Genomic DNA, 26,585 nt, shown 5'->3' with positions numbered 1-26,585 from the left:
TTGACATTAGGAAGGAAGGTTGGGGTCAAGGTGAAAAACCACCTTGTCTGGGTAGAGAATGCAAAGCTTCAAGCCCCCAGTCACCCCACCCTCCTAGCTCAAGTGCTCACCACAACAAAGACTGTCTTAAGGGTGAGGTCCTTGATAGGTATGAAAGGGGCTTATTCAAAGGAAGCCTGTAATAGCGCTCTGAGGACTAATATGAGATCCCAGGAGGGAAACCTGTGTTGTACTGGGCTGCCCACTAGAGGAAAAGTTTGACTTGAGGATGAGTAGAAATTTAGTCGTCCCCCCCCCACCGTTGGGAAAACACTGCTGAGGGGCACTGCCTGTCTCTTACCAACCCCTGGTCAAGTCAGTCTTGCAAGAAGTCAAAGATGGTGAGAATGTGGTAATCCACAACAGGTAACTGCTTGTGTCTGTGCCATCTGTCAAACACCTTCCAGGTGAGATAGTAAATTCTCTGTGGATGGTTTGTGAGATTCCAGAATGGTTGAAACAACCCTGTCAGACATACCCTCTTCTCTCAACCATTGCCACTCAGTCTCCAGGCATGAAGCTGGAGCCAATCTGGATCCGGGTGAAGGATGGGGCCTTGTGAGAGAAGATCCAGTCTGGGGGGAAGGTGCCACAGGGGGTTGAAGCTGAGATCTACTAGGTTAGAGAACCATGGTCTCTGGGGCCAGTGTGGAGCTACCACTGTCACCTAGGCCTGGAGAACTCGGATCCTGCAGAGCAGCCTGGTCAGCAGAGATAAAGGCAGGAAGGCATAGAGAAGTCCCTGAGGCCAGGGGACTGATAGGGCATCTATCTCCTGGGCATGTGGATTCCAGCCTTGTGCTATGAATTGGTCCAGGTGGGTATTTGCCAAGGAGGCAAATACAGGTCCATGCATGGCAGCCCTCACGTCTGCATAATCTCTAGGAACACATCCTGGTGAAGGGCCCACTCTCCCTGGTGAACTTATTCCCAGCTCAAGCCAGGTGTCTTTCCGTCCACTGGAACAGCAGATTGGTCTCCTCATGAAGGGGACCTAACTTTGTGCCCCCTTGTTTGCAGACATGTGCTTTGGCCATGGCATTGTCAGTGCACACCAGCACACATGTCTAGGACAGGAGGAGTAGGAACTCCTGAAGTGCTAGTCGGATCGCCCAGTTGATTGACCAGCACCACTCCTGAGCTGACCACTTCCCCTGCACAATGCTAGAACAACATGTCATTCCCCAGCCATCCAGGCTCACATCCATGGTGACCACTGAGACCACTGGGGCTCTGAAAGGACAACACTTCTCCTGATTTGGCAAGTGGCCCCACCACCATAAGGACTCCTGCACAGGTCTGGAGATGGTGATGAACCAGTTCTGGTATAAAGCAATCAGGTCTTGATATGGAAGCAGCAGCCACTGGAGGGCTTTTGAGTGGAAGCGCGCCCATGGCACCGAGTCTATAGCTGCTATCATGGACCACTGTAACTGAGCATGTTCCATCAGGGGAAGCTGCCTGCCCAGTGGGCATGTGTGCAGCTTACATAGAAGTCTGTCCATGTGTTTGGTGGAAAGGAAGAGCTTGCTCTGAGCTGTATCAATTACCACCCGAGATGCTGGAGGCGCTGAGTGGGAATCAGATGACTCTTGTCCCTGCTGATTATAAAGCCGTGGTTCTTCAGGCACTGGATGGTTGTCTCAAGATCCCATTGTGCAACTGTCACCGAGGAAGCCCTCACCAACAGATTGCCCAGGTAAGGGTATACGTGGACTCCCTAAATGTGCCACAACTGCCACCATGATCTTGGTAAACACCCATGGGGCCGAGAAAAGACTGAATGGCATGACCCTGTATTGGCAGTGGTGATGGCCATGCACAATGCACTGAAAACATCTGTGCTGTTGAAGATTGAGGGCATGCAGGTATGCTTCTGTGAGATCTATAGATCCCAGGAAGTGTCCCTGTTGAATGGTTTCCGTGATGGACCTAAGCTTCTCCATCTTGAATTTCTTTGCCTGTAGGAAGCAGGTCAAGAACTTTAAATCCAAGACAGCGTAGTAATTGCCGTTGCGTTTGGAGACTGTAAAGAACACAAAGAAGACTCCAGGTTCTCGTACAGGTTCTATGGCATCTGTCTTGACTAGATGAGCAATGGTGTCCAGGGTTCTCTGCAGCTTCTCCAGCTGGCGAGAAGGGGGGGCTGCCCGCCATCTGTCTCAAGGTGGTAAACTCCAGGGAGTAGCTGGATTGAATGGGATCCACTTGTCTGAGGTGAAAGCTGCCCAGGCATGGGCAAAAAACTGAAACCTGCCCCCTTATCTGGGCCATTCTGGAGTCATGCTTGGCTTTGCTTGGCACTGGCCTTGGAATTTTGATGTTTGTTTCCCCCCCCCCAACTGGAGGAGGGTGTAGGTTGGGTGTGCTTGTGGGAGAAATTCCAGGATCCACGGAACTGGCAAGCAGTTGTGTAGGTAGTTAGATAGCCCTTGGGATGAAAGGAATGTGATGTCTTCTTGTGGGACTTGTCATCCTTCCTAGGAACATACAGGAGAGCCCTCTTTTTATCCTTGATCTCCACCAGGTGGCGCTCCAGGGACTTGCTGAAGAGTTGACCACCCGAGTCAGGCAGGGCCAAGAATGATGGTTTCAGCCAGATGTTGTGTCTTACTACTACTACTACATCATATCCAAGTGCTTGAGTATTGTAGGCTGTTCAATTGTGAATATTGTAGGCTGTCCAAGGAGCAGTCCACTGGGAATTGGTCTGTCTTTACTTATTTGTGCAGACCCTCCTTAACATGTCTGGCATCCAATAATACTTCAATCAGAAGTGATTTAGCCCACTTGACTGCCATCCAGGCCAGAAAGGAATTTGCTGCCGAAACTATCATGGCCAATGTGGAGGATTTTTGTGCAGGCTTAAGATTGACTCACTGTGCCTGTCACTTTGATCTGACAAAGTATCCATTCACTCCCTAGGGATAGCCGTTTGGCTCTGAGGGCAAACACAGACTCATCAATGACTTGGAAGGTTGCCAAGGTTGTGGCAGGAAGGTCACACAGCTTTTTTTGACAAGGCATGAGGAACTTTGGATTTGGCTGGATGATCCCATTCCTCCTTAACAATGACCCTGAAAAATGCTGGAAAGGGAATGACCACCTTTTGATCCCTGGATCTGGGGAAGATGTCTGAGGATCCCTATTTTCCTTCCTTTAGCTCCCCCTCTTGGGGAGCTTCTTTAGGAAGGTCTAGCGGAAGGCAGGCCATAGCTTTGGATACCATGATAGAGTAAGAGTCAGGAGGATACAGTCTCTTATACACGGAATGGGGGGGGCAGAAGAGGGGAATCCTCCCCCAAGAGCTCCCCCTCTTCGTTCTCTGAACCTGATACAGTGGATGACGTGGGGTGCCCTCCCCTAAGGAGTCTGGGCTAAGGGAGAGGCAGTCAGGCTGGACCTTGGAACTGGAGCACCTTTTCCATTTATCCTCATGAGGTTTGAGATTCTGGAAAAAGTCCCCTCTTATGCTCTTCACCTTCCCTCTATTAGGACTGGAATCCGAAGAGAGGGGTGAGGAAAAGAGAAATAAGCATGGCAGCAAGCCCTAGAGTGCTTGCAGGCACCCACCTCCCTCATCATGGCCTTGTTAAGCCAGACCAACATGGCCGTTGAGGTGGAGGGCTTCTCAAGATGGCGGGATTTGGCATGCTTTTTGCCTGTTGGAGTCACTGAGGCCTCCTCCCCACTCCCAGTTGAGTAGAAGGAAGCTAAGAAAGCAAAACTATTTTGGGCGGGGAGTCTAACATGGCACCCGCCACTGAGGCAAGGGTGGCTAGAGGGTTACCTAACAGAGCATTAGAATCCCCCGCCCCACTCAGGGACCTTCATCTTCCTCAGCTGAGGCATGAGACAGGACACTTCCCCCACTAGTCATAGCTTAAAACCAGGAAAAAGAGGGAGGAAGCTGGGGCAGGCACCCCCCCATTTAGAAAAGAAACCTAGTGGCTGTACCTATAAAGGTGGCAAGGCAGCAGCCGTGTGTTGTGGAGATGGTTGCTGGGGGGGGATGTCTCTTGTCCTACAAGAGTCATGGACAGCAAGGGACCAGTCCATGGTCCTCTCTGGCTCTGCAACAGCAACACTCCAGGAGAGGCTTTCATCTCCTTGGGATCGAAGAGGAGCGTTCCAATGAAGGACTGTGGGGAAAGCAGAGGACAAATCCCGGCTGCTGCCATGTCCACGCTCCCTGCGCCTTGCAGAAGCAAACCCTATCTTCCTCTCCTGTATATGCCTATTCGCTGAATGGCGGGGAGTGAAGGAATAGAAAGAGGCAGAAAGCCTGTGTGCTGCATTTGCAGCAGAAGAAAAATACTCTCTTGCCAGAGTAAAACAGCAACTTATGGGGACCCAGGAAGAATAGGTTGACTCTGTTGCTCACTCAGACAGAGTCAAGAACTGAAGAAGAGAAGATGGTTCCCTCCCCCTTCTGGCTGGCCACCAACTAATCTTTTTTCAAGTGTTGACTCTACCTCCAGGAGGAGTTAACCCATTCCTATCTGCTCCACTCCTCCACTGACCGAGAATGTCACATTTTCCAAGGATCAGTTGAAGTTGGAAACATATCTTTTAAACTTAAAAGACAAAACCAGCCAAATATATTCATCATAATTACCTCTTTATTACCTCATAAAATATACAATGGTTCCTCTGTAAACTCTATCACAGGCATGCATTTTATAATGAAATTATTATGAATGCCTTAATCTTACTTGATACGAGGCAAATTGGAACTATTAATACACAATAGACTATTTTTAGCAGCACACACACGCTTTCATTCGAAGTCTACAACTTATTTTTATGTTTTATTTACAGAACATTAAAACAGGTCCTGGATACAAAATACAAGCAGACTAGGAATTGCATGTTTGTAGAAGCCAGCTTACAAGGACAATTCAATGGTCAAAACTAGACATTGCAAAGCTGGAGATGTCAAACAGACAAAAGAAGGTCAAGATAGGCAACAAGAAGCCACTATTCTGTTCTGAATCTGCAGCATATTCCTCACAAAAAAACAGATGTAGTGAAGGCAGCAGCAGTAAAAGTGTCTATGTATAGCTGCTCTACAACAGGGGCAAGCCAAAGCAGTGCTCTCTAGATGTTGTGGACTCCAGCTCCCATCATCCCTCACCATTGGCCATTCTGGCTGGGCCTGATGGGAGTTGTAGTTCATCACTTCTAAAGGGCCCCACCATTGGCCATTCTGGCAGTGTCTGATCGGAATTGTAGTTCATCACATCTAAAGGGCCCTACACTGGCTACCCCTGCTCTACAACCAGAGCTTGGAAAAATTACTTTTTTGAACTACAACTCCCATCAGCCCAATCCAGTGGCCATGCTGGCTCAGGCTGATGGGAGTTGTAGTTCAAAAAAGTAACTTTTCCAAGCTCTGTCTACAACAACCACAAAATAACCCTCAGTGAGGATGAATATATTTGCTGCAACCAACAGGCAATAGATAATTAAGATACTTCAAAATGGGTTGTTGTTGTTTTGCATCTTCTTGCACAAAGTTATCACAGAATAAAGACCTTCAGATACTGGGGATAAAAGCAAAAGTTGCCTATATAATCATAGAACTGTAGAGCTTGAAGGGTTCTGAAAGGCATTGAGCCCAACTGTGTCCTTCACAAATGCATGAAAATGCAGGATCCTCTGCAAGTCTCTTATAGATTATCCCATATCAAGCTGATCACAGCATGACTCAAGTAGGTAATAAAAACTTCAAATTACTAGTCCTCTTTTTCCTACAAGAAACACTAACCTTGGACAGGTGCACAGTCAGTTTCCCCTTTGCCAGGGGTTCCCAAACTGTGGCTTGCAGACTACTGCATGTTTGTGGATTTGTGATTTGAAGATGGGACAGGGCACATCCATTGCATTAAATATTGATGTTTAAATTTAATAGTATTGTATTGCTTATTTTATTTCTTATACTGAATTTTACTGTACTATAATTTGAATTCGATGGAATTATAATTGCTACAATAGGCCAAAAAAATATGCAAGTGGTCCACCAAGACCCCCAGCAATTTTGAAGTGGTCAGTGGGGAAAAATGTTTTAGAAACACTGCCCTATGCAAAAAGAAACTGTAGTACCATATTCACATGTGGAAACAGTGCATAGTATAATCATTCCATGACTGCAATACCTGAAAAAGTGTTATTACTACAGAAAAGGGTAGCTGTATAGAGTCACATTCACACAACCATTTCCCCTCGTGATCAAACAACGCTCAGATATAGACCGCTCTCAGGTGAAATGACCCATGTCCTAAGATCTATAGAAATCACACAAAGCCCAACTACAAAACATGATTTACAAAGAAAAAAACAAAAACCTCTCTTCCCCCTCTAGCACAGTTTGCTAAACTCACCGTTACAGTTTAACACTTTGGCAGCTTCTAATGTTTCAAAAGCAAGAAAAAAGGAAGGAGACAAAGACTGGAAGAGAGTGAGGGAGAAATTATTCAGGACCTAATGTCTTCGCATCTGTCTCAAGGCACTGAATCAGATCAGCATTTCCATAGCCAGTGTGGTGTAATGGTTAAGGTGCTGGACTACGGTTTGAATCCCCACACAGCCATGAAGCTTACTGGGTGTCACTGGGCCAGTCACTGCCTCTCAGCCTCAGAGGAAGGCAATGATAAACCCCCTCTGAATACTGCTTACCATGAAAACCCTATTCATAGGGTCGCCATACGTCGGAATCGACTTGAAGGCAGTCCATATTGATATCTATTTATTTTTTATTAACTTATGGTACCCAACAGTAACTCTCAGATTAAGGTGCAAACATTCCTGAGACTGCAGGCTTTCCTGTACTGTATTAATGGCACCTGAGGTTAGCTGAGGACACCATGTTGAGCATCTATTGATTTGGTCTACATTGGGAAGCTGACAGCCCTTTAGGTCACAAAGGAATAGATTATTCAGCCTCCCTGACTTATAAGATTTATTCAGATCCATTAAGGAAATCAGAAGTAGTTAAGGATTATAGCCGAGTATCAGACTGGGTACAAGGAGCACTACTTGTTCTGTGCAATATTAGATACAGCAAGAAAATAATAAAATAATACACCAGTAAATCTGTCCCTAAGACGATTCAGGCACAAAGAAGAAAGTAAAATATTAATGTTGTGGGATTTAAAACAATCCTTTCCAGAATATCTATGGTTCTCAACTAAAAGAAATACCTGAGAATCTGGTGGTTGCGACGGAAGATGGCTGCTGGCAGGCAGGTCCACTAGCGAGCTCTGGAGCTCATACCCACCTCGCCTCTTTTTTTGCTATCTTTAGAGATATTCTTTGGAAATTTTTATTCTGGAACCTAACAGCATCAACAACACCTATTTTTTGAAGGCTATGGAACCATTTTATCAGCAAGAAAACAGACTCTTTATCAGCCGGTGAGTCACAACTCTGCTTCGCATTACTAACTCAAGGAATATAATTTACCATAACAAAATCTAAGGATTCCTAAGATAAAACTACTTAGCCTTGGAGTCGACAATTTATAATTATACCTCCGTTCATCTTAGAGTTTAAAAGGCAAACCTTATAGTTTTTAAAATGGTTCAAACAAGGAAAAGATGTTATGAACATGACCATAAATCAGAACAGGTTTTGGAAGAATCTGGGAATGGGGATCAACAGCTTAAAATTACAAACTTCTTTTTACCAACCAAAGCGGATAAGACAAAGAGAAATGCGTCACGATCTATTGAGAAAACCCCTTCCCAAATCGAAACAGAACAATTCTGTTCCTGCTTGAGTGAGGAATTCCAGGCAAGGGATGACCCAGAAATTATACAAAGCCTGGTGTATGGAACATCCACAGATCCCCTTTTTGGGCAGACGCATACACCTAGTCTGATCAACTCTCTGCTGCAGGTACCTGAAAGCAAGGAGACGCCATCTTCCTCTCTGTACAAGGACACTGACTTACATTCCCCCTTAGACATTCTGTCTACTGTGCATGCTACAGACATCGACAGCCAGACTCCCATTTTTACTCAATCACAGCCATCTTCTGCCTGCTCTACAGAAGTTACTGAAACCACGGAACTGGCACAAATTGGCCAAAAACTACTTCTAACTGGCCAAAAATGTCTGCAGTTACAATTAGCCATTGTGGCAAAAGAGACTGAAAACATCAAAGCTTTTTTGGAAGAAACAAACAACCTTTTAAAATCATTTATGGAAGAACTATCCAAACTATATTTGAGCCTAAACTACACTCTTCCCCCCCACAAAACAACAACAACACTGAAGTGTGCAAACATAAAGAAACCTCGTATTGCACCTAAGGAGAAAAAATCCAAAAACATAAAAAATTACAAACCGCCAAGGAGTAAGAAGATGAACTTTCAGAAACTTTTTAAAGTACTTAAAGCTCAACAGCAAACAGCTTCGCAAACAAAGAATTTATCTGCTTCATCTACAGCGAGAACACCCCCTAGATCTTATTGCAAAGCCTTACCAGAAAGCAAAAAAAGTCCAAATCTTCCAGAGCTACTTACTCACCCCAACCCGAGGTCCTATAGCGGAATATGCTCTACCAATAACAAGATTTCACGACGAGAGAATACAAATGGGAATTGGCTTCTCAAATATAATTCAAACAAACTTGCACTGCTGAATCTTCCTCTTCTTAACATCAAAGAAAAAGTAAACATCAGGAAGCAAAGAGTGTGTTACGCCCTCCAGTCGTTAGGTGTAATGGATTTACGGCCTGACGATATCTCGTATGTGGAATTCCTTTACAACCCCTCAACAAAAACGTCTGCTTTACTTACCTTTAAATCGGCTGAGACAACAGCACGGATAATTGCAAATAAATCCCTTCTCAGCTACCATGGAATATCCGTTCAGAGACATTTCACAAACCTGGCCAGTCCAATTTCCTTGTTCACAAAGAGAACTCCAACAACAAACCTTATCTCTTCACATGAGAGGAGGAAGTTTTCCTCGAACAGCAGCAAAAATATATCAAACTCTGGAAACTTGGATCCATTCCTGGAACACTTTCCTCTTAAAAGCACATTAAACATGAACTGCTCTTCTCTATCATTAGGACCAACTATGCTGGAAAAGAACTTATCCCCTTTGACTCCCCCAGCACAAGAAACATTAAACTTTGAAACACTTAACTCCATAAACTCTGATCTTATTATTTTGGATGAAGTAAGCTCCTCCCCACCACCAGCTCCCATTTTCGTTCCGTTACAGTCACCTCCTTCTCTGGTAAACAGTAAGGAAAATCAAGATCTTGCATTTGACTTTGCTTGTGAGGGAGAGGAGGAACTATTAAATAGTTTCCATACATTCACTGAGAATGAACAAAGTGAGGTCATAAACAAAATGCAGAATCTGTTAAACAATCTAAGGGCAAAAAGGACATGTTCCAGATACTTGGAGGACTATGAACTGAACTCACCATCCAGCATTCAAGTTTCTCCTCTGAAAGTTCCCCTAAAGGTACTGCCACATTGTTACTCAAATGTTTGTAGACCTAGCACAATATGTGATGTGATAGTACATGAGGTTCCTGAACTGACTTGACAACCCTTATTAAATTCTAAAAACCCGATTCTATCCTGTGAATCTCCTGAAAAAATGGTAAACCCTCATTTCAGGACACCACAGCACTCACTCTGCAAATCTTATACAGCAAAGGTAATTTCTCATCCTACGAATCCAATTATTAATGCATGCCAGGTTTCTGTTCTCTCACCTAATTTTACATTCCACCTTCTCTCCTGGAACATTGCAGGGTGGAATGCCAAACAAAAAATTCCTGACTGTATTACTTTTCTGAACAAATTTGACTTAATTTTCTTACAGGAGACGTGGTGTACCCTTAAATTAATAGTGGATGGTTTCTCTTGTTCATGTTTACCAGCGACCTATTCCCAACCCAGTTCCAAAGGCAGACCCAAAGGAGGCCTAGCCATACTCATTTCTACTTCTGTAACAGCTCGCTCTATAAGTTTAACCCCTTGTAAAAACATTGCACAGGCTGTTTTATTATCTTTTAGCACATTTTCTTTTCTGTTAGTAAATGTTTATATTCCCCCTCATGCCTCTCGGGCACAAATTGACTGTGACTGGGACGTTCTTACCAATTATCTAACATCACTCGAGGCTAAATTCCCCAAAGCTCCTCTCATTGTTATGGGTGATTTCAACGCCAGGTCTGGCCCCCACAATGATGCGCTATTTGCTTCAAACCTCTGGGGGGGCGAGGACACCACCCCATACCTCCCAGGCTATGCTAGGACTTCCAAGGACCCCAAGATAAATTATGGTGGAATATGTTTATACCGATTCCTTGCTAGACACAGCCTAATAATGTTGAACGGTCATAAGCAGATAGATTCATGTGCGGAATTTACCTACATCTCTGGCCTCAGGTGCAGTGTCATCGATTACACCTTGATCTCGCATTCCCTGTTCAGGTTTATTTCGGACTTTTCTGTCGGCTCCAGACAGGATAGTGATCACCTTCCCCTTACCTTTTCCTTTTATCTACCAGAACGCGGTCACTTGCTCCTTACCCATAAACCAATGGCAAATCTAATCCACCCTACCCATAAAAGGACATTTTGGACTCCCACAGTAGCCTCTAATGTGGCCTTATTTCTCACTTCCCCCTCTGCCCTGTCCTTACAGAGGGAGATCATGCATGCTTCTGATTCATATTTAGCGTCAATAGCGTATAACTCCTTAATTACCAAACTTAAAGCCTCTATTATCCCACCATCTTCTTCCTTCAGGGCTCCTCCTACCACTGGTTTTCCCAGATGGTTTGATAAGGACTGTCTTGATGCTAAGAAACAGCTGAGACGGCTATACCTTCAATATCGACACCAAAATTTAACCCCCCTCCCCCCTGAGTATTTTATTATCAAAAAATACTACAAGCATATGATAGTCATCAAAAAAAGGCAGGTGATGCATGAAGATTGGGAAGCCCTAATTCAAGCCTCCAGATCAAATAATTCGAAGTGTTTTTGGGAGCTGATTTCTGGTTCTATGAGCCCACTAAATCCGGCCCCTTGCCACATTTCCCCATACCTCTGGGAGAAATATTTTTCTGCAAACAACGAGACTGTAAATGCTGTTTCCTTTATTGATAATTTAACAAATCTTCCCACTTGGCCACCTGTAACCCAAAAAGAAATTATTGATTTGATTGCTAGCTTGAAATCCGGCAAAGCTCCTGGACCTGATAACATACTTTCTGAAATGTTGAAGGCGCACCAAGCTTGGTGGGCCCCTCTTCTAGCAAATTTCTTTACTCTGATCAATAATTCCGGATGCTTCCCTGAGTCTTGGCTTGAATCCATAGTTATCCCTATATTTAAAAAAGGGAACAAAGAGGACCCAGCAAATTACCGCCCAATTAGCCTCCTTTCCATTATTGGCAAACTATATGCCTGCTACTTAAAAGAGAGACTCTCATCTTGGTTGGAGGAGGATAATATCCTTGGGAGGGAGCAGGCAGCTTTCCGGAAAGGTAGGTCTGGGATAGAACACTGTGTGATTTTAAATCACTTAGCTGAAAAATACAAGAACCGCTGGGGTAACGGCCTGTTTGTTGCCTTTGTCGACTTGAAATCGGCTTTTGATTCCATCCCTAGGGAGATACTATGGGCGAAACTCGCAAAATCTACGATCGACAAGAGACTCCTCTTCTTAATTAGCCGTCTGCACCACCACACATCCTTTCGTGTTAGATGTAGTCGTGAAGGTCATCTCACAAACCCCATTACTACAACAAAAGGAGTTAGACAAGGCTGCATACTAGCCCCACTTTTATTTAATTTTTTCATGAATGATCTGTCCCTTTATTGTCAATCCCCGGACTTCCACCCCCCTAAGTTAGCAAACCTGCATTGTCCCTTGTTATTGTATGCAGATGACGCTGTTCTCCTTTCTGTTTCTAAAGTAGGACTCAAACACCTAACTAAAGCTTTTATGAGTTTCTGTCATGATAACAAACTATCTATAAACTTTTCCAAAACTAAGATCTTAGCTTTTGCCAAGCACTCTCCTGCTCACGCATGGACAATTAATACCCATAAAATAGAACAGGTTTCTCAATTCAAATACCTTGGTATACTTTTTCATTCCTCTCTGTCCTGGAATCCCCATATCCGAGGGGCTATTTCTACTGCTCGCAACTCAGCCAGTGGTATTTGAAGGTTCTTCTTCACTAAAGGAGGACAATACATTCCGGCAGCCCTAAAGGTTTTTAGATCCAAAACTATTTCTCAACTTCTCTACGGGGTACCTTTATGGATTGGCGCCTTCAACTCTTCTGCGGAGGCAGTTCTCTCCTTGTTTCTCAGACAAATTTTTGGCGTTCCCAGGTGCGTTCCTGCGGCGGTCCTTAGGTTAGAATCTGGCCTAGTCTCACTTGAGTCTCAAGCGTGGTTGGCCGCCCTAAATTTCTGGTTTAAAATGTCTTATGAAAAATCTACTGGCTATCTCCCTTTACTCTGGGAAGACTCTTTTACCTCGAAATGGGCCCGTACATTTACAAATTACCTTGCAAGTATTGGCCTCTCAATTGAACATCTGATGTCCCTCGCTCCAGAGACAGTTAAACATTCTATCCGGACTCGTATCAACGATATGGACTTCCAACGCTCCATAACTGCAGCCACCTCGACCTGCTCTCCTATTCACTTTGGTCTGAGCTTTGTGCCTATGCTCAGTGCCCCTTATCTGGAAACTCTTACGATCCCCAAATATCGTCTAGCCTTTACAAAGGCTAGATTTAACTGTCTTATCTCTGCCTTACTTGAAGGGAGATTTAAACGTATCCCGTATGCAAACCGATTATGCCTTTGTGGTGTCAGCGCCATAGAAACTCTCTCTCATGTCATCTTTGAGTGCGCCCTATATGACGATATTCGCTCCAAATTCATAACCCCCATCATAAATAAATACCCCTACAAACCGCTTAACTGTTTACTTTTACATCTTTTGTCAGCAGCTAATAAGGATACTATCTTGTCAGTTGCTAAATTTATTTTTGCGGCTCAATCAATTCGGAAGGCATCTATCCTTTCAGAAGCTTCCGCCACCCAACTGTAACTGTTTTCCTTGTTGTTTTATTGTTTTACTGTTTTAACATGACTGCAACTTTGTAACCTTTTATTATAAATGTATGTAGTTTTATTTATAAATGTCTTTTGGTCTATGACCGTATCAATAAAGATTGATTGATTGATTGATTGATACCTGAGAATCAAACTTTATTTTGCCACATTAAAGTCAAGCTTCTTTTTGCTTCCTGTAATTTGTTTTAAATATATAAAACATCAAATGTAAAAAAAAAGTTTGTCCTAAAAGATAAGAAAAGCAACCAAAGCTGTTGAGACATACGGATCTTGGGTCAATAAAGCATAGTTTAGAGGAAGCCCTTAAAACAGATGGCATGAGAAACAGGGTTTTAAGAAACCAAGCAAACTTCACTGAAGGTGGGCGTGTAAAACAAGGAGCAAGGAGGGAACATGTGGTTACAAATCATGTTCATAGTTTTTATGACTGGGATCATTATGAAGTGGGCCAGGGAGACCATTACAATATTACACATCTTATTTCACACCCAATATGTTTCTTCAGGCTCAACCTATGTTTACTTCAAAAGGCTTGATCACATACTCAATCTGAGTAGGAATCTTTTATGGGTGGTAAGGAACATACAAAGCTGCCTTATAGCAGCTGTGCTTGCTCTTAAAGCTAAACCACAGTGCGGTATAAGGAGGACAAGTCAACAAGTCACAGCAAGCCTTGGATTTACACGCTACCCCCTCCCCCAACAGGCTAATCTTAACTATGGTTAGTGGGTGGGGGAAGCTAACTTCAAATCATAGCTCTTTTTCTGGACAAGGACATGAAGTTTTATTATCCACAAACGTTACTGGAGAAGAAGAAAGAAGAAACATGTTGTATACATACGTAATAAATTTCAGCTTTGTGAGTGACCTGGAAGAATCATAGAATAATAGAGTTGGAAGAGGCCTATAAGGCCATCAAATGTAACCCTCTGCTCAATGCAGGAATCCAACTTGAAGCATACTCGCGTGTCAGGTATGCTTTAAGTTGGATTCCTGCTTTGAGCAGGAGGTTAGTCCAGCTGACTCTTGAATGTTTCCAGTATTGAGGAGCCTACCACCTTCCTAGGTAACTGGTTCCACTGTTGTACCGCTCTACCAGGCAAGGTTCAAGGTTCTAGTTCTGGCATACAAGGCCCTATACAGCTTGGGACCAGGATACCTGAAAGACCATCTTACCCTTATATACCCAGTCGATCACTGCACTCTGCAGGCGAGGGCCTCCTGCAGATACCATCTTATCAGGAGGTCCGTTCTGCACAGCACAGGAAATGGACCTTTAGTGTGGCGTCACCTACCCTGTAGAATTCCCTCCCCTTAAATATTAGGCAGTCACCATCTCTGCTACCTTTTCGGCGCCTGTTGAAGACTTTCCTCTTTCAACAAGACCTATCCCAGTCTGCGTCTGTGTTGGAATTGCTTTTGGTTTTTTTAAACATTTTTTTCCCCAAACAATATGTTTTTTAACCCTTTTTATTTAAGATGTTTTTAAAACTTTTTTAAAGAATGTTTTTAAAGTTGTTTTGTTTTAATGTATTTTCAGGTCTGTTTTTATGATGTTTTAAAGTGTTTTTACTGCTTTTGTTTGCCCTGGGCTCCTGCTGGGAGGAAGGGTGGGATATAAATTAAATAATAAATAAAAATAAATAAATAACAAGAAGTTTTCCCTGATGTTCAGCCAAAATCTGGCTTCCTGTAACTTGAGCCCATTATTCAGTGTCCTGCACTCTGGGATGATTGAGAAGAGATCCTGGCCCTCATCTGTGCAACAACCTTTCAAGTACTTGAAGAGTGCTATCATATCTCCCCTCAGTCTTCTGTTCTCACATGCCCAGCTATTTCAGTCTCTCCTCATAGGGCTTTGTTTCCAATCCCCTGATCATCCGTGTTGCCTTCCTCTGAATCTGTTCCAGTTTGTCTGCATCCTTCTTAAAGTGTACCCTGCCCCAGTGAGAAGTCCCACCACCACATTTTGTACCAGCTGCAGCTTCTGGACCAACCTCAAGGGCAGCCCCACATAGAGCGCATTATAGTAAGTCAGCCTGGAGGTTACCAGTGCATGACAACAGTAGTCACACTATCCGAGTCCAGAAATAGTCACAGCTGTCTTACCAGCCGAAGCTAATAAAAGGCACTGCCAAATAGAAGGGAACTAGTACTTCACGTGATTTGGACACCATAATTTTGTTAATGCAGCCTAAAATAGCATTTGCCTTTTTTTGCAGCCACATCACACTGTTGGCTCATAGTCAGATTGCGATCAACTATCCCCCATCTTATAACTGCGTATTTGGTTTCTTTTTCCTAGGTGTAGAACTTTGCACTTATCTGTTAAATTTCATTCTACTGTTTCCAGCCCAATGCTCCAGCCTAACAATATCACTTAGAAATAAAATTCAATCTTCCAGGGAATTAGCTATCTCTCCCAATTTTGTTTAATCTGGAAATATGATAAGCATTCCCTGCACCTTCTCATCCAAGTCATTGATAAAAATGTTGAAGAGCACTGGCCCCAGGGCTGAGCTCTGCAGTACCCCATTCGTTACCTCCCCTCATTGGAGAAGGATCCATTGATAAGCACTCGAGTACGATTCTGGAGCCATCTGTAGATCAACCTGATAGTCGTTCCATCCAGCCTGCATTTAGCTAGTTTGCTAATCAGAATATCATGGGACACTTTGTCAAAAGCTTTGCTGAAGTCGAGATATATTATGTCAACAACATTCCCACAGTCTTCCAGGGAGGTTACCCGATCCAAAAATGAGATAAGATTAGTCTGTCAGGATTTGTTCTTGACAAATCCCTGTCAGCTTCTAATCACTGCATTGTTTTCAAAGTGCTTGCAGACAATTCACTTTATAATCTGCTCCAGAATTTTCCTAGGGATTGATGTCAGTCTGACTGGTCTGTAGTTCCCAGTTTCCTCCTTTTTGAAAACAGGGACAACATTAGCCCTCCTCCGTTCATCCGGGACTTCACCCATCCTTCAAGATTTCGGAAAGGTAATAGACAATGGTTCTGAGAGTTCTTCAGAGAGTTCCTTCAATATTCTAGGATGCAGTTCATCAAGCCCTTCAGATTTGTACTCATTCAAAGTAATTAGTTATTCCTTGGCCATTTGTCTATCAATCTCAAGCTGCAATCCTGCCTCTTCAACTTGTATGTTATTTGCCAGAAGGGTCATAGACCCTCTTTTGAGAGAAGTCTGAGCCCAAGTAGGAATTTAGCACTTCTGCCCTTTCTTTGTCATCTGTTATCATTTTGCCATCCTCAATGAGCAGCTGTACTACCATTTCTTTTCTCTGTCTTTTGCTATGTATGTACCTTAAAGAAAGCTTTTTTTATTGATTTTAGCAGCTTTTGCTAACCTCAGCTCATTCTCAGCTTTAGCCTTCCTGACGCCATCCCTGCAAATCCATGATACTTGTCTGTACTCTTCCTTTGTGGCCTGGCCTTTTTTGTTTTCAGATCATCTCTAAGCTTTTTGTGAAGCCACACTGGCGCTGGCTTCCACCTTTTTTCCTTGTTGGAATTGTTTGCCATTGTGCCTTCATAATTTCCTTTCTTAGGAATTCCCACCCATCTTGGTCTCTTTTTCTCATTAGGGTTGCTTGCCATGGACAGAAGACATGGGAAGTGTCTTAACCAGGGCTACAAAAACACATTCAGTACTAATCATAGCTTTTGATCTAGTGAACCCAGCACAGGAGAAGAGCTGAAGCCAAAGCCAGCTTTGGAACCACTTAGAAAGCAACAAGATACTTAATGTTTTCTCAGTGGCTCCCAAACTAAGCACAATGTACAAGTACTCACCTACTCCTGACTCAGTTGAAGGAACAATTGATAGACAAATGGTCAAGGAACACCAAGTATGATGCCAGTGTTTTATGACATCATACTCTGGTGACGAGCTGGCCAAAATTTGTGTTCCACTATTACAGCTCTTCCTTCCATCCTCCTGTTTCCAGAGAAACAGAGAAAAAACTTTACAAATGTTTCCCTTCCAGGCTTTCTAGTAATCAGTGTAATCTCAAGCTGTTCATGTGCCGAATTTCAGATTTTGGAGTTGCCAAACTAGCTATCTTGACCTCACTGTTAGCCCTACTTGGATGTTCTATTTACTCACATGTAAATAAACACACTAGGTAAAATAGGGGTATGCTGCCAAGTCCTGCTCCCTCTGGTGCATCATATTTATCCAGTTAAGAAATGTCCAGTTTTCAAACTTTTGGAATAATCAGGTTGGCCAAACTAAATATGTATCACATTTTCAGGATGCTCACTCATGAGGAAGTTCCAATAACAACTGTGATATCTCCCATGAGTGAGTACGAGTCTGTTTGTAAATATAATATATAATCTTTGTTTTCTTTCCTTAGGGGAGTTTCAATTCCTGACAAGATTTACAGGCAGAATGATGGGCCCTCGTTCCTGGAGTTTAAACCAACGTACCTCATATGGCGGGGGTGGGGGGGGACCAAAACCAGCATACTCAAAACCAGAGCACACCTTCTTAAGGTTTGTATGGATGATGGCTTTTCTTTTCTTTTTACATATCACTGAAAACTTCTTCATCTCATGGTTTGGCATCTTTCTCTCTACTTCATCCACTAGGCATATTACTTCACAAGTTACAACTTGTCATACCAAAACTAACTCTTAACATTCAGAGAGCTATCTCAAGAGGAGTGGGTGGGAGGAACCATACTATGCTGCAGGACTTGGGAACCTTTGGCCCTCCAGATGAACTACAACTCCCATCACCCTTAGCAAGCATGGTCAATGGCCCAGGATGATGGCTATTGTATTTCAGAAACATCTGAAGGGCCAAAGGTTCCCCACTCCTGTTATAGTACTATTGAGTCTCCATATATATTTGTTTGCCTCCCTGGGCTCCTATTGGGAGGAAAGGTGGGATATAAATTTAATTAATTAATAATATATAAATAACATATGGGTGTTCAAAAGAGGGAAGCCAGACCTAAAGGAAAGGCCAAAGGAAAACCAATATGTGTGTTTTTTTTAGTCACAAGAGAGAATGACAGCACTAAAAACTAACACAAAGTAGATCATAGAACAGGAATGGAGAAACTGTGGCCCTCCAGTTGCTGTTGGACTCCAGTTCCCATCAGCTTCAGCCAGCACGGCCAAAGGTTAGGGATGGTGGAAGCTGTTGTCCAGCAATGTCTGGAGTTGTAATGCAACAATGTTCCTCACCTCTGCCATAAAAGGTGTCAAGGAAACATACTGATTCAAGAAAATATTTTGAGGCCCAACTCCTGTTAGGATATATAAACATTATTTAGGGGTAGATTCTAGGTGGTTAGATGTAGGGAAATTGTAGTTCAGAAACATCTAGAGGGCCAAAGGTTCCCCACACTTGCTATACTACTATGCAGTCTCCATATATATTTGTTTGCCACCCTGGTCCTACTTACTACTACTACTACTACTACATGGGACAAGCCACATGTCAAATAATGCCCCTTTTCAAAAGGGTACAATGTTACCCCCTGTAGGAATTGCTCTATTTTATTTTATTCTTTTAACAGGGTGGTTATTTGAAACAGTTTGGTAGATAACAGTTTACTACACTTGATCTTAGCCAAAAGGCCAAGAAGCCTTTTGCAACAGGACCAAGCTGTCACCAGACATTGAAGACAGACATAAGTAGTTTCCCCGAGTGGCCGCCGGTCACCTCCCATGCAGTCAAAAACCTTATCTCTAAATTGAAAGCTGGTACAGCACCAGGGAGTGATAATATTCCACCAGAACTCCTTAAGTTAAATTTAGAGGGGTGGGCCCCTATCCTAGCATCATTATTTACATGCACTGATCATACAGCATATGTTCCAGAGGACTGGGGGCTGGCCATCATTATCCCAATATATAAAAAAGGTCCAATCCTGCTAATTACAGACTGATAAGCTTGCTAAGTATAATTAGCAAGCTATATGCTTCTCATTTGCACGAGAAACGATTAAGCTGGCTAGAGCAGGAAAATATACCTGGTGACAAGCAGGCCGGTTTTAGGATGGGTTGTTCCACAATTGATCAAGGACTTGTTCTTCGATATTTTATGGAAAAGTATTCTCTATCAACAAAGGAGGGGCTTCATGAAGCTTTTATTGACTTTAAATCTGCGTTTGATTAGATTTCAAGAGACAAACTATGGGAAAAATTTGAGGCCACAAACATCGATAGGAGGCTTCTTATATTAATGCATAGTCTCTGTGAAAACACACACTTGAGGGTTAAATGTGATCGTGTTGGTCTTAACAGGTAATGGAGTGAAACAGGGATGCATTTTAGCTCCCACGTTGTTTAACTTCTACATTAATTCTTTGATTGAAACCCTATCAAAGGTAAATTCTCATCCTCCCAAGTTGGCAAATAGACCCATGTCAATCCTTCTCTACACTGATGATACAGTACTTTTATCTTTGTCAAGAATTGGTCTGAGATGTCTTTTAAGTGCTTTAGCCTCATATTGCAAAGAAGAACGACTGACAATTAACTATGAAAGTCTAAGATCTTAATTTTTAATAGGAGGAGGAGTAGGCATCGATGGCAGATCAATGACCATCAAATTGAGCAGGTTACCTTCTATAGATATTTAGGTGTAACCTTTCATTCAACGGGCTCATGGAAGGTTCAATTAAAAAATGCCATTGCGAATGTCCAGAGAAGTACAAAGGCACTGCTATCTTTTTATTACACCAAAGGTGGCCAATATATCCCCGTGGCCCTACAGGTTTTTGTTGCTAAGAGCATAGCCCAGATGCTGTACGGTTCCCAACTGTGTTTTTGATAATTTTGCACCTTTTGAGACTGTTCAAACTAAATTTATAAGAGCAATATTAGGTACCCCGTTATGTGTCCCTAATATAATTTTGCAGCTGGAGGTGGGCCAAATCTCTGTTGAGGCTCGTGCATTGATATATAAGATAAACTTCTGGCTAAAACTAATGTTCTTCCCAGTGGGTTTAGTTTTTTAATCCAGATGGAAAAGAGAATTGTCAATGAAATTGTCGCATTTGGGTTTTTCTATCCCCACTATTATGGCATATCTCTCAGCGAATCATGGACATTGATTTACAAACCCATTTGAGTCTGGCTGCACTCTATTCCAACTATGGAGATTATGCAAGAAAGTTTACGACAACAAATTATATGAGAAATTTGTCGACTGCTAAGCACAGAAAAGCTTTCACACTTGCTAGACTTAATGTCTTACCTTCTCCGCTTTTAGAAGGTAGATTTAGCAAGGTGCCAGTACAGGAGCGTTTATGCCCCTGTGATACAGGAAGTATGGAGACAGCTGCAGATGTATTGCTGTATTGTCCATTTTATCGAGACTCCCAATTCGATCTTATAAACCCAATTCTCCAAAAAATCCCAGGGAAGTCTGACACATTTTATTTAGAACATTTACTCTCCGATAGGAACCAGCAGGTGACAGCCAAGGTGGCAAGATTTTGTGCTTTGGCTGTTACCTGCAGGAGAGTGATGATGGCAAGTAAAAATAACAGTTAATATCGGGTGGGCCACTGATGTCTTAATTCAACATCATTAGTACCATATTATCTTAGGCTGCTGCTGCTTGTTTCCTTCTCCGTATAATACCGATATGTTTTATTGTTTTACTGTTTTAACATTTTATGGTGCTGGTCATCGACCGTAATAAATGATTGATTACAGTTTACTAAAGATTCTACACACATACACACACACACCAAAATGTTCCCTGAAAAAGGGCTGGACAGACCAAAATGAGTTGGGATATTTTCTTGAATCAATCCATTTTCTACAGTCCTGCCTGCATTTTTAAAGCACAATTTACTCCACACAGAAAGGTTAGAAGTTTAGTAGGACCCCTGAGGTATAGAACTCTGAGTCATCCAGTAAAGAAATTATATTTGGGGAGCAAAAAGGCAAAGCAGTCAATAGTAACACAGTTCAGCCGCCCAACTGGCAGGAAATATCCAATTATTATCAGCTTCTGGTTAAGAAAAGCAATTCCTGTTATAATTTACAATGAGTTCAACAGCCATTCTATTACAGAGAGCTCACTGCCAGAGAGTTTTTTTAATTTACTTAACAGTCACTTCTCAGCAAGTGGTACTCGTGCAAGTTATCTTATGTCAGGTGATTTAGACACCAAAAAAGTAGGTTTCTTCACCATTCTCACACATCCACCTTTCTAAACGACCACAGAAACAACTCTAGTGTTCCCTAATCTTCCTTGGAAAGACTCAAATATTGTTATTATTGATTATGACATTTATTGTTGTAATTATTCATTTGAACCAGAAAATGGTGCTGGAACCTCACCATGATGCACTGCTTCTGTCACCCAAAATGCCTGGTATGGGGAGGGTGCTGCCCATCTCAAAATATGCTGAGGGTGTGCTTCCTTTCTTCAGCCCAACGCTGACCAAAAGCCACCTCCCAAAAGATCACTGAAATGGGTGGGATCACTTTGCAGGCAGTGATGTCCATGAAAACATGGTCCATTCCAGCTCAGCCCTAGTTTATATTCCTCTCAAAGCAACAGAGATGCCTGAGGCCTATCATGTGTAAGAGAAGGTAGTTCAGACCACTTCACAACTTTATCTCATACCTTGCCAAATGGCCTCTCTTTTGTTTTTTCCTATCAGGAAGCTTCAGCTATATAGTTATTTGTGGCTTTTGCTTTCTTTAGCTCTCTTCCATTTGGCAGACCATTACCTTGAGAAATTGATGCTCCCACAGTTAAATTACTACTATGAACATAATGTTCTCCCTATGATTTGTTTGTTTATTAAAAACAAAGCAATTCATAAAAAAGAGGGGGAAGGGGGGACAACAAATAAGATTAGTCAATTTTCTAAGATACTGAGACACCTGGAATGTAGGATGCTACCTTATACTGAGTCAGATCATTGGTCTATCTGGCTCATAATGCCTACATTGACTGGCAGCAAGTCTCCAGAATTTCAGGCAGCAGTCTTTCCCAGCCCTACCCGGAGATGTCAGGGATTCAACCTGGGACCCTCTGCATGCAAAGCTGATCCTCTGTCACTGACCTATAACCCTTCCTCAAATGGTATCCCAAGTAATAGCATTAAGATTGCCTACTTTGGTCAAAATACTGTTTTCATTTCATTTTAGATTTCCATCGGCTTGACTGAGGTAAAGCTATTCAGCTTAGACAAAAAAAGAAGGTTGAGGGAAGGCACTTTTGACCAGCGAAATTGCCATGAAGAGTAAGGGATAAGCTGAACCAACCCATGGTTAAAAAAAAAAATTAAGAGGAAAGGTACATATGATGGCAGAGACCCTATGGGTGAACTGCACATTGTGTGTTGTTCTACAGTCCATTCTGGAGACCCAATTTACAGAAAAACAACAATACAGCCGCTAAGGTGTCTCTTTTAAGCGGAAGAACAGTGCAGAGTGAGGAAAATCAGTGTCCTTAATCTTAAACCTTCAGTGTCAGCTACTGTAAACAAAGAGTTAAAGACAAGCCTTTGTCAAATTATACCTTTATTGCCAATTGTAAACCAACAATGACAACACCAATAATACCAGGCCACCAACCTGAGAGATCTTGGAATGGTTAGCCACTATAAAATGATTCACCCACTCAGGACACAATAGAAATGACAAGCTTTATTATGATTCAGTAGAAAAGAAACCTAACATATATTTAATTGGCTGCTTGGTCAATTCAATATCCAGAGCATATCATGATCACTGAGTAAATCTCAAGGTAATTGACAAATTCAGACCCCTTTGAGTAGAAAGGAATATAATCATAACTCAAGAGTGCTGCAACTCTGAAATGAAAATTAGATTAAACTACAAACAACCTGCACTTCATAGATCCCCTGCAACACGGCTGCCAAGTAACTTGTCTTTCTGCCTCTATTTATTTTGGTCTGACTCCATCCCTACAGACAAAAGCAAGGAATTTCTGAAAGAGAGACAGAGAGGTTGGCAAGGATACACTGGCCTGTCACACATGGCTGTCTGGGAAGAGAAGCTGTACGTTGGTGGCTAGAGCTCTTTAAGCAGCTACTGAATTCATTCCTAGAAAGGAGCCTCCTCCCGAAAACTCTACAGCGCTGCTGCGAAGCCATTTGCCCAGCCTTGACCAAGGAGAGTTTACAAACAGCATAGAACACTTTAGGCAAGAAAAAGCATTGCAGAAAACATCTTCACTTCCCTGAAAAACCCTGAGAAAAACCCTGCTGGCTCAGGCCAGTGGCCCATCTAGTCCAGCATCATGTTCTCACAGTGGCATATGTCAGTGGTGGAGCAACTGCTTTCCATGCGGAAGATCCCAGGTTTAATCCCCAGCATCTTCAGGCAGGGCTGGAAGAGAACCCTGTCTGAATTCCTGGAGAGCCATTAATGGTTAGTGTAGCCAGTTCCAAGCTAGATGGACCAGTGGATCTGATTCAGTATCAGGCAGCTTCCCATGTTCCTATGTGTTCCAGCTAAGCTATAATATATCCCCACCTACTCCTTCTCCCTCTCTTCCTGTCTGTGGCTGCTCTGAGCAGCTTCCAATCAATGTGATTCTGCCAGGATTATCCATATTTCTGTATAATCCAAAATTGCATGTATGTATGAATGAGTGTAAGTCTGCATGAATATGGGAATATCTAATATGGCCACTGACCAATTTAAAAATTAGCCAATATGTTCCCTGTATTAGAATCATCACACATTCCCTTTCATTGCACACAGGTTTAGACTGTCAATTTCAACATATAGCACATTTTAAATTGCAGTTCCAAATGGAAACTGAGTCACATCTGCATTCTCACTCTGCAATTTACAAAATTGTGTAGTACCTTGCAGAACCAAAGGTTTTTACCAGTTCATCTAATATCCGGTTATTTTTCAGGTCAGGTTCTGTTGCTGCCTAGAAAACAACAGAAAGTGTTCAGGCAAGTATTATTTCACTCATAAATTTGTAGCCTCTCATTTCTTCCGCAGAAAACATTGCTATATTCAAAGGAAAACATAAAGATCAAGTACAAAAAGTATTTTCTAAAAACATCTAAGCAGCTAGGAAAATCACCTTTTCTACTGAAAATCTGAGAAATGATTTATAAAGTTAAGTTTGTTTTATCAAATTATAAAAAGCTATTACAGAAAAACTAATAAACTTCATTCTGATTGCCAGAAATTCACTGTTTTATTATGTCTGCAACTATAAACAAAAACACTAAAGTATTATACAAAACAAAACACTAAAGTATTATAATATTAAGCCACAAAAAGGAGGGGAATGGGAGGCAGAACTTTAAAAGGCTAAAACTTCAATTAATTATGGAACAAATAGATACAGATACCAGAAAGATTTGCTGCATACAAATTATTATTTTATAAAACTGTCTGACAGTTATCTTTCTTCTGCTTTTAGTTGCCTTGTATGGTGCCAAACTGTGTTCCTTTGAAAAAAATCACATTGTTTGATGTAGAAGATACAAAAGGCAAAAACAAACATTATTTGTGCCAGACATATATACAAAGCAGTCTTCAAAACCAGCATCAGGCATCAAGGGGGGCAGGAACTTTCAATACTTTATAGTCGAATTCATACCTTTAGCTTCTGAGTTTCTTTCCTGGACATTTTTTTTTCTTAATAATGTTGTTTGTTGCTTAGTTTGATTTTTGTGAATTGTATTGTTTTTTATACTTGTGTTTATTTTTCTTTGTAAGCTGCCTTGAGGGCCTTTGGCCCAAAGGCGGGGTATAAATAAATTTATAATAACAATAATAATACCTTTAGGAGGATGGAATGAGAGGCAGACATATTTTGCCAATGCTTATCAAAACCTTTGCTACAGTTCTGAGACAGGCTATCATTTTTAAGAACCATACTAAAATCCAACAAGCTTGAAGCGATAACTAATCCCACTATGGCTTAGTATAAATAGGGCTCCATGTTATTTACTTTTCCAACAAGATACAGTATTTAGAGCCAACACGCTGTGTATACATAATATAGACTTCATTCGCTAGGAAACATTATTTCTAGATTTGCTACAGTCCCTCAGTGCTGAGCACCATCTTAGGAGTCATAAGGATTTGGGCATGCTTTGGTTGTTAACTAGGCATTCAGTTTTAATTGTATACAGCTGTGTGGTCGGATATGTCAAGTAAAACAATACAGAATGCTATCACCGTGAGCCAGAGGCTAGATTAGAGCATATGACTTGGAACCTGGGAGGTGTGGCCAGCCACAAAATGAGTGGCAGACCTGGGAAACTTGGATTCCCAATTATCCAACCCCATGGAAGATTTTGGACAAGTCACTCTCAGCCTCAATTCCCTCTCCTGTGAAATGGGTCCTACCTTATATGGCTATGGTGAAAACTGTTCTAGGATAAAGCTGATCTTTTGCAAACTAAAAATGTTGCTCAGATGAGTAATAATAAAACAGCAAGCCTGGATCTGTTCTGTGTATGTCAAGACATTTGCACCTCAAGGTAATCCCATAAGGTCTCAATAATTTTAGCATGTGTTCTTAAATTGTTTTTTTAAAATGTGTTTCTAAATTTGTATATTTGTATATTTGTTTTTAATGTTTTTAATTGCTGTAAACCGCCCAGAGAGCTTCGGCTATGGGGTGGCATACAAATGTAGTAATAATAATAATAATAATAATAATAATAATAATTTAACTGCACATGCATTGTATTCTACAAATACTTACAAGTGAGTGACAGCAGCTTATGTTGGACAGAATGTTAAACATTAGCCATCTTTTGTACTACTGGCTTGCAATTCATATACTGAACAGAACAATACTACTCCAATTCATCCTCTGAGTGTGAACTGAATAATGTTTGAAGTGCTGTGTAACAAAGCACACTCTTCATACCAGATACTGTAACAAAGCTATTTTTTCCAATAAATGGCAATCAGTTTCAAAGGGGCTATAGGCCTTCCTCAGGAGCAAACTCCACTAAACTCAATGATATTTATTCTAAGTATGCATGTACAGGATTGCATACTGTACATTACTCATTTGCTAGAGACCTTCATGAATAACATGTATTATCTGATTTTTTTAATTTTGTACCAAAGTTCCCATACAACATGAACTCTTCATCATGATGGAAAATTTCTCAATTGTACCAATATTTGAAGCTTTGTGATGCCTAACATTAAGCATTTAAGTCTACCCTTAAAGGAGGCTAAGTGCAAATGTCAACTAGCCACAACTGAGAGGCAATGAGAGTTTAGAACATATGGCAGAGTCATCATAAAATTTGGTACCTCATATAGGGACATCTGAATCATCCTACACATTAAAGTCTCCCTGCAAGTATAAAGCCAGCTATATTGACAGCATGCAATCTGGCAACTCCAGACACTCCTAGACAAACCTGATTTTCTAGATCCATG

At 41.9% G+C, this 26,585-nt stretch overlaps 1 protein-coding gene across 3 annotated transcripts in view; it reads right to left on the bottom strand.

The window, feature by feature from the left end:
- Positions 1-26,585, bottom strand: part of RAD18 (RAD18 E3 ubiquitin protein ligase) — a 230,678-nt gene that overhangs the window by 188,918 nt on the left and 15,175 nt on the right. For all 3 annotated transcript variants that reach the window (XM_061618523.1, XM_061618525.1, XM_061618524.1), the window contains exon 4: positions 24,020-24,090. In XM_061618523.1, coding sequence (XP_061474507.1) covers positions 24,020-24,090 — 71 coding nt within the window. The remainder of the gene's footprint in view (positions 1-24,019; positions 24,091-26,585) is intronic.

This window comes from Rhineura floridana, chromosome 3 (assembly GCF_030035675.1).
Source record: "Rhineura floridana isolate rRhiFlo1 chromosome 3, rRhiFlo1.hap2, whole genome shotgun sequence".
NCBI classification, from domain to species: Eukaryota; Metazoa; Chordata; class Lepidosauria; order Squamata; family Rhineuridae; genus Rhineura; species Rhineura floridana.
The sequence above is the reverse complement of the archived record's forward strand: the minus strand, read 5'-3'. Positions and strand labels throughout refer to the sequence as shown.